General features: G+C 33.9%; 2 protein-coding genes across 3 annotated transcripts; both read right to left on the reverse strand.

The window, feature by feature from the left end:
- Positions 1-9,568: 9,568 nt before the first annotated feature.
- LOC145033623 (peamaclein-like) lies at positions 9,569-10,611 on the reverse strand. The gene is made up of 4 exons (XM_078982203.1): positions 10,458-10,611; positions 10,119-10,175; positions 9,991-10,030; positions 9,569-9,895 (listed from the first exon to the last, which is right to left on the reverse strand). Exons 1-4 carry the CDS (start codon positions 10,521-10,523, stop codon positions 9,711-9,713), a joined length of 348 nt encoding a protein of 115 aa, XP_078838329.1. The 5' UTR covers positions 10,524-10,611; the 3' UTR covers positions 9,569-9,710.
- Positions 10,612-11,078: 467 nt separating this feature from the next.
- Positions 11,079-15,074, reverse strand: EMB2004 (RNI-like superfamily protein). 2 transcript variants are annotated; one of them, XM_078984656.1, is made up of 16 exons: positions 14,686-15,074; positions 14,282-14,491; positions 14,113-14,171; positions 13,414-13,551; positions 13,257-13,331; positions 13,075-13,158; positions 12,927-12,988; positions 12,764-12,833; positions 12,589-12,664; positions 12,368-12,498; positions 12,231-12,290; positions 12,075-12,149; positions 11,898-12,002; positions 11,717-11,812; positions 11,520-11,600; positions 11,079-11,433 (listed from the first exon to the last, which is right to left on the reverse strand). In XM_078984656.1, exons 1-16 carry the CDS (start codon positions 15,002-15,004, stop codon positions 11,263-11,265), a joined length of 1,812 nt encoding a protein of 603 aa, XP_078840782.1. In that variant the 5' UTR covers positions 15,005-15,074; the 3' UTR covers positions 11,079-11,262. The 2 variants fall into 2 exon arrangements, with proteins under 2 accessions (XP_078840782.1, XP_078840783.1); XM_078984657.1 differs by having other exon boundaries at positions 14,282-14,498; positions 14,686-14,824.
- Positions 15,075-15,477: the final 403 nt, after the last annotated feature.

The following is a 15,477-nucleotide window of genomic DNA, read 5'->3' on the forward strand; positions in this document are numbered from 1 at the left end:
ACTTGATGCAAAATAGTGAAAAAAGTCGAAATCGTTGCTGTCTGCATGCTAGACTCGCCGAGTCCATTGGGGGGACTCGCCGAGTCCAAGGCAAACTTCAACCTACTCTACGAGTCCGTTCGTGCACTCGGCGAGTAGGATCGAAAGAATGCAGAATCTCGACTTTTGCTGCTGGAAATGGACTAGAAACATTACCCTAAATTGTTTTGGTGTTGTAAAACTTATTTAGTTGGTGTAATGGTTGTTCTAATCCATTTACAATAGCATATATCAAAATTCCATGATTTTATGTGTTCATATATTTCTTGAATTTTGATGATCATGTTCATGTTCTTATGAATTTAGAAAATGATAGGAATTATTTGCTGAATTGTTTAGGATTAATTCTTTATCATTTATGTGTTTTAATGGAGTCCATAATTTGTCCTCAAGTTATGGATTACCAAAGGTCACTTTCATTTAACACACACTTTAAACACATAAGTTACATGAAAATGAAGAGTCTTCATTTTTTTATGAACCTTTAATTCATAAGTTATGAAATGAAGAGTTTTGCAAAGTTACAAAACTTGCCCTCAAGTTTTGGAATTTGTAAAGTTTCACACACTTTAATAAACTTTAATTCCAAACCTTAGAGTTTTAATAGTTAAAATTCAACCCTTATACTATTTATAACATTAATGGTTAATTATTATATATGTGTATAAGAATAAGTCGTTTTACCGTTAGTAGGCCTCATTCACGAAACCGGTCTATAAGGTGGGTATAAGGTTGTTGCCTATAAAATGGCGACTTAATGGGTGTCTACTCTCACCCACCGCTTGCTTGACTGGTGGAGGGTCGTTAGCCGAACGGGTAGGACAATGACTTTAAATTCTCCCTTCATTAAAAGTATTAATGATAAATACTAAGGTAACTAAAATCTTAATAATTCCCAATCTTAGTTACTTTAGGAAAAATGTGAATTTGGTGCTAACCCATGGAATTCACACTTTGTACCTTACCAAGTCGTTGGTGGAGCGTGTGTGGTTAACCGGCACACTAACTTGGACTAGTAAGGACCACGAAGGGTGACTTAATGTTTTTCATAGATCAATGGAGCGTGTGTGGTTAACCGGCACATTGATTAGGTGATAATATTAAGGGCACCAAGTGAATTGGTATGGTTATTCACACCTTGTTTTGTGATCCTCGGCATCCCAGTCACAAAATTTGAGAGGGCACACTCGAGATTGAAACATGCCATTGAAAAGTTCAATGAATCTCAAAAGATCTAGGAATTTTCAAATCCAATTAAAACCTAATAAATTATTTCATTTTTCATGGTGGAAATTGGTGAATTGTCATTCACCTACCTTCAAATATTTTATAGCTTGGATTACGGCATCCCTCTTCTAAGTTATAAAATAGTTTGTTGGGTCCTAGCCTTAATATTTCATATTGGGTGTCATATTAAGGACTTTAAATCAACTATCTTGAATATCTCCCAAAACATGTCTGGTTTAGACATTTATGATCTTCCCAAATCTCTTGAAGATGATGTTCCTCAACATCATGCTTCACTTCCTTTATCTCCTCCAATTATTCTCCCTCACCCACAAGTTCTTGAAAAGTTTAAAGTCACTCAAGCCCTATTGGCAAGTTAAGGTCTTGGTGTGGTCACATCTTGGAGATGTAGTCACATATTGACAAGCCGGGAGAGTTGGGTGTCAAAGTCTCGTGAAAGTTAGATGTTCAATCACTTTCTTAGTAACATAGCGGGTCACTTTGGGACTACTATGAGACAGACTATGACACGAGCCTTAATGATCTTATCTATTTGCTTTGTGCTGTGGAATCAGCAATGATTTGGAACACTAGTAAAGCAAATTTTGTTAGAAGATCAACTTCCCAAACCTTAAATGGACATTGGCAATGGTAGCATTGGATATCTAGAAAAGCATTTCTCTTCCCAATGGAAAGGGATCGGCCATAGTCAACTCGGTTGACCAAATGGTAAAGAGAAAGGCTAAGTCTAAGATAGTCTCATGTGCCATTACCAAAGGGTCGATGTGTTTTGTTGCCAAAGGAAGGGGCATTGGTTGCGAAGCTGCCCTATTCACCTGAAAGGTCATAAGGTTGATCAAGTCAAGAGGTTTGACTCTACTTCGGGTAAAATACACTGTATAACTCTATTAAGTTTCTATTATGAGATTCTTGATACATGATGTGACTGGGTCACATGGTGATGTTTTAAGAATCAAAAGAAAAGATAGGAAGCTTAAAGAAGTATATGCTGATTCTGATTGCGAAGATGGGTTTCGATCGCATGGTTTGGTAATCAGAATTTTGAGCTGTTGCTTAAGAGTTATAATATATTGCTTGTGAATAGATAACAACAAGTTTTTCATGTGGATTGTAAGGATAAGTTTTTCCGCAAAGTTTTAAAATAAAAGAAAAAAAGGTTTTAATTTTATTTATTTTAAAAAATATCCTTACAATGGCATCGGTGGAAAATTGTTGCTTATATGTTTCCAGTAATAGCAATATTGGAAAGTGGATTCGATTCTTTCATTTGTGGTAGTGTCTGAATTTACCAAATGAAGAAGGTTTTTCATCACCCAAGTTTCAATTGGACAGAAACTTGGAATCATACAAGTTGTATTGTATGATGAATGAGAATTTTCATCTTTGAAAAATTAAGACTAATTCTTTGATCACATGTATATGTGAGTCAATTGAAGGACTAAGGAATTAGGTACACTGGGTGTGCGCTGGTCAAGGTCCACCACAAAGATTGATTTGTCGTGATTTACTAAAGATTAGTAAATATGATTATACTTATAAGGTTAAGTATAATTCTGTAACATTGGAAAGGATACAATGTATGACAAAGCAAATAAGAAGAATCAAATTAGGCAGAAGGATAAAAGTTTCTCAAATCTGAAAAGATGGGAGAGTACTTTAGTATCAGCTTTGTGATCATCTTGATGATTAAGAAACCATATCAAAATTTGTTCTCTAAGAAAGTCTTAGTGCATTCTTATGACTAAGAAGAAGGGATCTTGAAATTGTTGAAATGGTTAAATCAAGAAGATGAATCATACTTCGTTCCAATACAAGTCTTGGAGTCATACTCCAAGATTGTAATTTGAGTGACATGACATAAAGTAAGGTTTAAAACACTTATCAAATGTAGTGTGAAATGTTTCTACTCTTGTACATTTGAGATTGGTAAGATGTGATGTCTTGGATGAGACAAAGACCAACTAAGACCAATTGTGTGAAGTGTTAGTCTTGATAAGAATCCGCACTATCCCTTGAATATTTGTTTTGTCAAGGAATGGTTCTTGACTAAGAAAACTTATATGTCAAGAGGACAGTGGGAGCCTTAAAGATCCTGAAAGAGTTTCAAGAACTAATCAAGAGTGAAACCTGTAATTTATCACTAGCACACGAATTAAGGTTCGCAACCTATCGTGTTGACATAATTCTTATTTCTGTACCTACTTCAAATAAGTTGAATTTACATGTGAGTTATCAGAGTTCAACTTGGAAGCATTGGTGGGCCTTGTGCTACCAAGGTGACAAGAAACTAAGATTGAACAAGTTTCATCCGTGTAAGGCTGAATTTGTCACTAACCTTATCTTGTGATTATGGTTTTGACAAATTCGCATGGATAGGAACTCATACACTATAAAATCTAAGTGTCATAAGGTTTCTCTCCGATTCATGAAAATGATGGTGAGGAAACGCTTTCACTAAATAGATTTTAAGTAGATATCAATTGTGTCATTTGCATTTTCAAAAGTCATTAGTGGAGCACGTGTGGTTAACCGGCACACTAACATGGACTTGTGAGAAATGGCAAATGCCTAAGCAATTGAGACTATGATTACGGCATCCCTTTTCATAGTTCTGAAAATTGTTTAGACACACATGTGAGCTATCTAAGAAAGGATGTATGAATCTAAATTTCAGAAGTCTAGTAGATTTCTGAAAATATGTCAGGGCTAGTGGGAGCATAAGTGTTATGCTGATAATCATCATGTTAGTGGGAGCATGATTATTATTATGATTGGTATTGCAAGCTAGCAATGTTAATTATAGAAAACAAAGTTTCAATCCGTGAAGTTGCAGGGGTTGAAAAGTTGTTTTGCTATAATTAAGGGAGAGGAAATTATACTTCATTTCAATTCTAAAGCTTAGATTGAGATTTTAATCATCTTTAGTCAAGAATATATATATGAATTTTATGTCTGAATGGTTCGACTTAAGGAAATTCTATATATATTGCGTTTTCAAAATTCGATTATGATTACGGCATCCCTCTTCATAGTTAAATTTTGAAAACATGGCAAATAAAAAATATATTGTAGCAAAAGACTGGTCTAGTATCATGTCTTTATGTGAGACATCATGAATCGTGTCCATATGCTTCGGATATAGGATCGATTTCACGTGCTATAATATTCATCCTTTCTAAATTTTCCAAATGCTTAAGGCATTTAGAAGGGAAAAGTCTAGAACTGGATATGACTAAAGTGATTAAGCAATTGTCGAGGACAATCTGAGGTTCGCCAAAGATTGGTTGCTCAGGGACATTTGAAAGTCTAGTGTTAATTTTGGTAGGACCATATTGACATTTTCTGAAAAGAGGTAACTCTTGTTCGGAAGTGATAGTCAAATGGGACTATGGAAATGTCTCCATAGATGGAAGTTATTCAATCTATGTAAGATTAGGAAACTTAATGCAAAAAGGATGTTCCCAAGGAGTTGATCTCCTTTGGAATGCTCTGTAATGGTTGTTGTTAAGTCTTTCTGACTTCGTGCATAATCATTACAAGAGGATCAATGCATATAAGTTTAGAATCTAACAGTTATCAGTAAATGACATGAATTTGGAATTCTTGCATTTACAATAAGGATTTGGGATTGTGAAATGAGTATCATTGGAATCATGTTCAATTGATCTACATCACAATGTAAGGATCATAGACAAACATAGTGTGCATACTTGGGGTATGGCATAACTATTGTTTAGAAAAACAAAGTGTACATGCTAGGAGCATGAGACGACTGTTGTTTTTATTCGAGTCTTAAGTTGATTATTTGAAACATCGAATAATGTGTAATCAATATGGTGATAAATAAAAGGTGGTTTTATTTATATTCAAAAGGGTTCTGAGACCATATTAGATTCGATTATTACTGTGTTTCACTTTGCATGTTTTGACTTCCAAAATAGCTAGGTTATTCTTTTCGAATGACTAAGTTCTTTAAACACTCCACAGTCGTTCATATGTTGGAAGTAGGTATGAATCAAGACTGTCATGAATCGGGTTTGTAGATGGCTAAATGAGTTTAGTCATGGCAATGGTTGCTGCAACATTCATGAGTACTCATAAGTTATGAGTATTGGAATAAACCCACGCTCACTTGTATCACTTCATGGAATTTATCTCGAGTGATCGTGAGACGATAACATCATATAAATCTTTAAACCTAGAGATATGAGTTGTTACCTATGAGTTGGTTGTGCATTGATTGCACGTAAACGCATCAGTAACTTGATGTTATAAAACGTGCCTTTGTGTACAATTCAATAAGTAGTAGAACAAGCATATCAGTCGAAGTTTATTTGTTCCTTCTAGAAATAGAAGCGATATCCGGGCCCCTCGATGATTTTGTTGTGACCTATGTACCGGCCGGTCAGAACTGAATTGATGTGTTCGATTAAGTTCTTTGTCAAACAAATCGAAAATCGGGAAACAAACTGCTGGACAATAAGTACGACGTTGTTCCATGTATTTGTCCGGCTGATATCATGAGAACAGAGGATTATGTGATCACTTATCTAAAATGGCGCTTCATAGTTCGACAGAGTCTTCACTGTTCGAGGGAGTTTTCGAGAGCTACGATTGTTGGTTGGTTCCTGAAGTTATAGGCAAATATAGTTATTAGACTTATCCAAGTGGGAGTCTGTTGGATAAGGTGTCTAAGTCCATAACTTATTTGGTATATACTTGACCCGACCGGCATGGTCCATTTGGGTTGCATCTCATCCAAACTATTATGGATAATTTTATGAGAGTTATACACATATGTTTATTAATATATTATGAGTTATAATATATTAATATGAAGTTACGTTATTTAATTAGTTTTAGTCTTAAATTAATCATGGATTAATTTAGAGATTAAAAGGAATACTAATTAAATTATGGGCTATTTGTTTTATATAGTGTGGGCTAATACTCATTTGTTAATGGGCTAGGCTTATGTGGAAGTCCATGGATGATCCATGGAGCTTTTAACCCATGGATCCTTGGAAAAGGAAAAGACATGGGTTATTAGGGTTTCACCCTAACCATGCATACTATATAAGCATGCTTATGGAGCATGAAATGAGGCCTAAAAGAAAAAGCTAGTGATCTAGTGTGTGTGTGCATGTGTGTGGCCGATTTATACAAGGTGTATATACTCTCTCAAAGTTTTCCAAGAGTTTGTGGTGTTTGTGATTCCATTTGAGGCATTCACACTATTGGTGCTTGGCCCTCAAACTCCTAAGAACCCAACACACCAAAAGGTATGTAATCTCTTCTAACTCTTTTATGTTGAAATGTTCCCCATGCCATGTTAGATAGGTTATAAACCTTGGAAAATTATTATTTTGCATGTATTTAGACAAACATAGATCCAAGGTTTATTAGGGTTGCATGCACACTTAGGAAGTGTTAGATTGCTCAAAACCCAACAGGTCGGGCATGCCAGACTCATACTGAGGACTCGAGAGCATTCTAGATATGAGCTGAGGGCCGGGTAGGGCATACCAGACTCATAATGTGGGCTCGGGAGCATTCCAAATACGAGCTGAGGGCCGGGTGGGGCATACCAGACTCGTACTGTGGGCTCGGAGGCGATCCAGATGTCAGATGTGGGCCCATAATGCAATCCGTACTCACACTGTGGACCAGGGTAATCCTGTCTGTAAAGCTATGGACCCAATACATGTTGTTATTTGTATATGTGTTATTTGTAGTGTATCAGTATTTTGGGGGAACTCACTAAGCTTTGGGCTTACAGTTTTAGTTTTGGTTTCAGGTACCTCAGATGATCGCGGGAAGGCAAATACATGATCGTACAACTCCTCACATTTTATGACTATGTTTCTGGGAAACTCTTATAGTAAACTATTTTGAAAACATTTTGTAATAACTAATGGCTTTTGAATGTTTGAAAAAGTTTTAAATTTGCTTGATTTTTATGGGTGGTGGTGGTGGTAGTGGTGGTGGTGGTGGTGGTGGTTTCTAAAGTAAATTACATCAATTCATTTTTGTAATTAATAAATAGAAAATTGAATATATTTAAAATAAGAAATAAATGGCAATATAGCACTTTTTATGTCCGTTTGAGACGAAAAAACCCAACAAAATGGTATCATAAGGACGGTCCGAGTGCAAAAAAATAATTAGGGACTAAACACGTAATTTTTACCAAACCATAGGGATAGTTTCAGTAATTTACTCTACTACTACTACTAATAATAATAATAATAATAATTATAATTATAATAATAATAATAATAATTTTACTATTATTATTATTATTATTATTAAATTAATAAAAAAAACATAAAGTTTATAAATTTAGAAATAAATATAATAATAATAATAATGAAACGATAATTATAAATATAACAATAAAAATAAATTATAGTTATACATATAATAACAATAGAAAGAAAACAAAAGATATTAGTAATAATCTAGAGAATAAAAAGGAGGGACATAAAAATGTTTACTACGGATTACCTACATAATTAAAAAAAATTCCCGTCTTTTTTTTGTTTCGTAGGAATTCGGTAGTAAATTACCTACAAAATTTGAAATAATACAGTTTTGCTAGTTTTCGTAGGTATTCTGTAGCAAATTATCTACCGAATAACTACATAATTATTTTTTGTAGCTATTTTGTAGGAAATTCATCGCTGAATCAGGGCAACTTTATTTTGTAGGTAATCTGTCACTATTCCGTAGGTATATTCCTACGGAAAAATTCTATAGGTATTTTTTCGTAGCAAGTTACCTACTTTTTTAGTAGTGAAGGCAGGTAGATTTTTCATAAATACTTGCGGTGTCTGTTTGGTAGTTTGTTGTTTATATGCATATGTTGACATGTAATATGGTTAGGTTAAGGCGGTCCAGCTGTGTACTAAAAGCCAAGATACTCGGGCGGTCCAACTTTATGTTGTAGCCCAATGGGCGATCCAGCTTCATGTTGTAGTCCCAAGGAGGGCAGTCCAGCTTTACATTGAAGGCTCAGGTGGCGGTCCATTCTTGTGATGTAGGTCTTGTATGCATGCATTGTATGTGTACTATTTATGTGGGGTATTTGGGGAACTCATTAAACTTTGATTTACAATTGTGGATTTAAATGATTTAAGTACTTCTAAGGATTGGGGCAAAGCAAACGCATGATTGTACACACTATCCTGAAGATTTCATGATTTTGAGAGATGTTATGTTACTATACTCTGATTTGATTCCGTTTTGTGAAACAATTATTTTTATAGTGTTTGACTTTTGTGAAAATGGCTTTTATTTCTTTTTTAAAAATTGAAAGTTTTTACTATGATGTTTAGGACGTCACATCGAGTTTCGACGGTGACAGGCTGAAGGACATGCATGAGAAAAAAAAAATCAATCGGTGGAAGCGGAGAGAACCGATGAGGCAGCAGGCTGCCGGAAAAAAAAAATCACATGTGGAACATAGGGCTTGATATCATATTGGTTTGTTACAATACCCGTAGGATTTTTGATGCATTACATTGCTATAAATAAATTAGTAGGTGATTCTGCCTAAAATGTTTTTTTAACAAAAACCATAAGTGGTCCAAAACTGGTTTTTGACTTAAAAATTAACCCAAAACTGAATAAAATTAAAAAGTGGACCAAAACTGACAACTTTAATAAAGTTTGGGGACCATTTTTCTCAAAAAAAAAAGAGTAAATTACTGAAATCGTCCTTGTGGTTTGATCAAAATTGCACGTTTGGTCCATAACTTATTTTTTGCACTCGGGTCATCCATGTGGTTTGATTTTGTTGCTTTTTTCGTCCCTATGGTTTGATTTTGTTGTATTTTTCGTCCCTTACATACATAAAGTTAGGGACCAAACATGCACATTTTACCAAAACACAGAGATGAAAAACGCAACAAAAACAAATCACAGGACGGTTTCAGTAATTACTCCAAAAAAAACAGGCACCCCTCACACAATTATGCGTTTCATATATATTAATAATACCACTAGTATATGATGTTTATATAAAAGACCCTACACTATAAACATATAAACAAAACATATACAAACTAACAAGATGATAAGCCCAAAGTAGTTTGAAGAACATATACAAGATCACAAACTCACAGTAGTCTCGAGAACATATACAAGATCACAAAAATGATCCAAAAGATCAGATGAACTTTATGGTATATGCAAGTACGATTTCTCATATGCATTCTGGCCTGCAATTATTTTGTTTCATCTTTCTCCATATTCATGTGGACACCTTGACAAAATTACGTTTTCAATTATAACCAACTGTTTTATTATAATTAGGTTTTTTCTTACATGCATACATAGGATTAGGAAGAGAACTTTTAAATATTACAATATGGCCACATATTTTTAGACCAAAACTCAAAAGCACCACACATACATAAACACTACGGACACTTAGGCCTATTTCCATGAGTCAGCATGTCAGTGTAGCAGCTCCCACACTGTTCTCTGTTGCCATGTGTGCCAGGTGGCACACAGTTACACCTTTGACAGCACGTGCCACATGCCCTTGTGCACACGTTTGGCCTTGAATGCTTCCCACACCTTACTGCACATAGACTCCCGCAGTCTGCGTAATTAACACAAAATACCCTCAACACCTTTCTTTATACATATTCAGTCCCAAAAATTCCTTTAATATTTTGGAAAAATGCACAAAAATACCTACAAACCCCAAAAACCTGCGGTTTGGTCCTTTAACCACCTAAAATGTCACACCACATGAATTTCTATTTGTGTAAGTACAACAAAATAAATGATAATAAGAAATTAAGAGAGTATGAGTAAGAAACCTGGGGTTGATGGGCTTGGGCCTCTATCCCAGCCTCGGATGAAGAAGAAGAAGAAACCTGAAAAGTCCATAATAAAAATTACGTGACAAACACACATATAAAGCTATAATTTCGGTAAGAATGAGAAAAAACAAATGGATTAAAGATTATAAAAATTGTTTTCGTATTGGAACTTCTTCTTCTTAATACAATATTAAAGATATATATTTCTAGCGTTGATAAGTTGATATGATCTTCATTTTTTGTACATATAAAAACAAAATAAGTCATTATTAATCGTCCAAAACGTGATCTATGTAAGGAACTGTTTATTAATTTAGTTATGGTTCAGAAAAATACCTGAGACAGAGAAACGAGGAAGATAGAGATGATAAGTAGGAGGAGAAACTTTGAATTGGAAGCCATTTTTGCATGGAATTGAAAGTTGTGAAAGAAATTATGAAGGTAGTTCGTTCTTATAAAAGAGGGTTATGGGCTTTGGGAAGTGAACCAGGCCCAGTATATCTTTTGTCTTTATTTGCCAGCTGTCTTCTGCTAACAAAACTAATTTTATTCATAAAGAATACAGTCGTTCAACTTACTCATCAATACATTTACTTTACTATGTAACACTTGCTTGCCATCTGTCTCTGCCCACGAAATGAAAGGCTACGTATTCTATGAAAATGGATGGGTTCGTAGAACTATGAGTGATGATGTTATATTGTTATATTTACTTTGAGTTAATACTTTTTGTTCTTATTCAAGTCTAATTTCTTTGTCTGTAAGTGGATAAAAAAAAAAAAGGTATAATTCATAGGATAAAAACCCTTTTGTTTATCAATTAAAGAAATTTATCAAAAGGTCAATTTCGATTTCCGATCATTCTCGTAAAGCTTATTATTTTTTCTTAACAGGAAGAAGTTTATTAATCCAATACTAGCAAAAGGCTAGTGGAAAACAACAAAAATACAAATTCAATTATAAAAGGAGGTTTTAATCTCACCAAAAAAAAAAATTACAAAATTTCTTAACACCCCTGAAGTCGGGATGCCTACCCAACCAAGTATAAATATTAAATAATAAACAAAAAATAATAAAACGTTTAAATACCTCCTAACACTTTTCTCCTTTGGGTATTATATATAAAATGAAATGATAATCTCTAAAACCCAATACTTAATTCCTTTTCATTCATCTCATACACATGATCTCTTGCATCGGTCAAAGCACTTTGACCTAACTTCGTAAGAAAATTGCTAGCAAGATTTAATGACGTCAGCCTCACGTCTTCATTAGCCTTCAACGCTTGCGAAATGGAAAAGGCCCCTTCATCCTTTTTTTAACAAAAATCAAATCAAAATTAACCCAAAAAAAAATAAACTTTTTTATCAGAAATGTTATAGAGAACACGTGTCATACCCTAATTTCATTAAACCCTAAATCCAATGACACAAGAGCTTCATTAACCACCTTCAAACTTCGAGCCAGGCTCTTTGCACCCTGAAACCACCCAGACCCACTCACTATTAACTTTTTTTTAATTATAATAAAAAAAATGATACAAAATTTAATAATATAAAGTATAAAGTATAAAATATAAAATATAAAATATAAACCTCATCACTAAGGCCATTGGCTCGAAGATCTAAAGTGGTGATTGTATTGTTGTATTTTAAAGTATCCGCTATGAACTCTGCACCCTTTGCTCCTATCTGTAATTTTTTTAAATTAATTTAGTCAATTTAAGATTTTAAAACTCGATAACGAAATTAAAAAAAAAAAGGTTTTATAAATTACCTTACACCAACCAAGCATCAGAGTTTTTATATTTCCATGAAACTTAAGAACTTCCGACAATGCCCTTGCTCCATCTGGGCCCATGGGATTATACCCAAGTTCAAGCTGTTTTCAATTTGCTATTATTAAACCATAAAAAAAAAACTCGAAAAGTTTATAAAAAATTGATTTTCTTACAGCTGTTATCACAGTATTATCTTTTAAAACTTCTGCTATAGCAGTGATCCCTTTAGCATGTATGTCATTTCCCCCCTGAAAATATAAATTTAATGTCAAATAATTATATAAAACAAACTTTAAATTTAATAAAATGAGTTTAAGCCATCTAATCACCAGGTCTATGTTTGTAATTGATCGGTTCTCCTTCAAAGCATCGGCTATTTTCTCAGCTCCCTGATGCATTTTATATAATAAGATATTAATTATTGTTATTTATTTGAAAGAGAAAATATTAAAATAATAACGAATACCTCGTCTTTAATGTCATTCATGTAGACATTAAGCCACAATAAAGATTTACTTTTTTTCACATATTCAGCAACATGAAATGCGCCTTTTGAGGTTATCATATTGTTTCCAATGTCAAGAGCTGTGAGTTTTCCTGCTTATAAAACTATACATGTTAAGTTAACAACATACATAATTATATATATTAAATAAAATAATAAATAAAGAAATAAAGAAACTAAACCTTTATGCAAAGATAATCCGGTTATTAATGCACGAACTCCTTCATCTCCTATCGAGTTCCCATGCAAAAAAAGCTCCTGCATTTTTATTTTTATATATAATAAAAGAATTTAAGAAAACGTCATTTTAGTATTAGTTAGGAAAAAAAAAAAAGGAAAAGGAAATGACATGAGTACCCTTAAAGCTTTGTTACCCTCGAGCCCTTTAGCAAGGGCAGAAGCGCCTAATGCACCACCATAATTTCCACTATGATAATTACAAAAATAATTAGTATTTTCGTGCATTATAAATTTCCAAAAAAGGTATAAAATGTATTTATAAGATGATTAGATGACTCACTTTAGATATAAACTATTCAGTGATTTGTTTTCAAGAAGTGCTTCAGCAAGACCTGAGAATCCCTGTCATCAATGCCGATTAAAAAGTAAGAAGTATGTTATTAAAAAAAAAAATTTAAATAAGATGAAAAAGAAAAAAAAAAAATTACAGAATAATCAATCAAATTGTTGTTGAGTTCAAGTGTCCTCAAGGTTGAGTTCTTCTTTAGCATCTCAGCAATGGCCTTTGCTCCCTGCAACATGGAAATACATCAGAGTCTTTCACACAACAATTAACATGTTGAAAAAAATTTTAAAAAAATTAATAACAAAAAATAAATAAAAAGCTAACCTCATCACCTATATTAGTACTATTTAGCTGGAGCTTCTGAACACCACTATTATCCACCAGTATATCACATAAAACCTGCATATAAAAGCACTTATAAACATCCAAAACATGAAATATTAAACAATTGTTACAAATTAAAATGCAAGAATTAGTCCACCTTAGCTCCTTCATCCCCAATACTGTTTCCTGATAAGTTAAGAACCTTTAGAGAAATGTTTGATTGTAAAATACCATCAAAAGCTTTAATTCCTTCTGCAGTTATTCCATTAGCAGCAAAATTTACTTCTTCAGCAACCTGGAAAAGGAAAAACCAATGATAAAAAGTCATGACTTAATGGGGAAAGTCTCATTTACTTGAGTTTCTATTCAGGTAATTCAATCTGGATTAAGTCAAAAAGATAGCCTATCTAACTAAGTCTTGTCCCTTTAGTCCATTGAGTGAAAAGGTACATCACCTTAGTCAAATGTCAAAAATATAGGGCACATATGTAATTTTAACTTTGAAATTTGCCTATAAAACCAAATGCTGCAACTAACATGGGGCTAATATGTGTCAACAGTCTACAATTCATATGCAGCTAGTTGTCAGAATACAAGTCCCTAAAAACAGCCATACATATACTTTGATTCAATATGACAGGTGTTGGATGATGATTTGCTTCCATAGTTCACCCAATGATCATATAAATCTTAACATTAAAGAATTGTGTTGAAAAAATTCATTACAACTCACAACCCTTTCACAAGCTACACAGATGCTAATGAATTGCACTCATCATAAAATATCATTGTATAAGAAGCTATGAGATAAAATTATGCAGGATAAAAGTAAACATTATCATTAGAATAATCAAACCTGGTTATAAGCCAAGCTCTCTGCAAGGAAGAATAATCCTTCATCTCCAAAGTTGCGACCTGCAAAAGATACATGATTTGAAGAGTGGCGGTTTACAAGGAGTGTATAAGAAAATGTACGGAGAATAGCTTCACTCATTGCATCTTATATGGTGTTATTTTGTTAGTACCTGACATGTCAACAATGCTGAATGACCTAAGTTCTTTGGAGAAATCATTGAGTCGAAGTTTGGATTCCCTTTCGATCTTTGCACCAAAATTAGGTAATAAGTTTGTCCCAGCAGCAAAGGACCATTTCACTCCTTCAGTCGGTTTTTTGTCTTGTACAGGAGCTTTTGATTTCTTAGGCATCATCAGTTTCTCCACTAATTTCCACATAACTGTCAGCTGAACACATAAATTAGTGATCCATTGAGAAGTTACACAGATCCTGCTTTTGTTTCATTGGTATAGTTAAACTTAATTGTGTTCGAATGCGCAATCAATCTACTCTCGTATGAAATGGATGTAGTGCATTCAAAAACGATATAAACAAGAAAACGTCACAGAAATATGTAGCAATTAAAAGCAATACCAAAAGTGACGACAATGAAGGAACCGACTGGCAACACAGAAGAAGCAATCTCCTTCACCGGAAAGGAGGTTGAAGGGGCTGCTTCGGATTGCGACTCCGTATAAACCTTCCTAGCTCTTCCCGACCGCCCAGACGAAGCCGAAGCATTTTTTATTGCAAATGTTTGGAATTTCAAACGTCGCCGCCCTGAGCTCACATACTGCAACGACGGAGAAAAAAACAGCCGCCTGCGAAGCAGCACATAGCCAACTGTTGAGAAACTGCTGTTTGCGGTTGGTTTTGGATGAGAGCAGATGGAGAGAGTTGAAGCACAATCCATGAGTGAGTGAGAAAAGGAAATTTGGGGAAAATGGATAGAAGAGGACGATGAGGGAGGGAGTGAAGACGATGAAGAATATTCTAGTAAAGTCTGTAGCCTACTAGCCTCGTAGCCTTTTGGGCTCCATCCATGTGGATTAAAACTTGGGCTTTTCTATATTAAACCATGGGCTGGGTTAGTGTAGCACAAACCGGTTATTTTTCTTTTCTGAACACGTCATACATATGAATATATGATGCATCTTTCTTTCAATTTTTTTTTCTTTTTCTTTTGTTTCTTGTTTATCGAACATAGACATAGTTTTGATTTGTTTTTTTTTTTTATAAATCTGACGTTAAATTTGATGTTTGTGTATATGTATACACAAATTGTCTAACTTGAATCAACATATTTCTTTGGAGCAATTTTCAACTTTTTTTTTTTTTTTTATATATTGGAAATACATGACATCCAAATTGTCAAACTAATACATC

Source organism: Lactuca saligna, chromosome 3 (assembly GCF_052625555.1).
Source record: "Lactuca saligna cultivar CGN05327 chromosome 3, ASM5262555v1, whole genome shotgun sequence".
Taxonomy (NCBI): domain Eukaryota; kingdom Viridiplantae; phylum Streptophyta; class Magnoliopsida; order Asterales; family Asteraceae; genus Lactuca; species Lactuca saligna.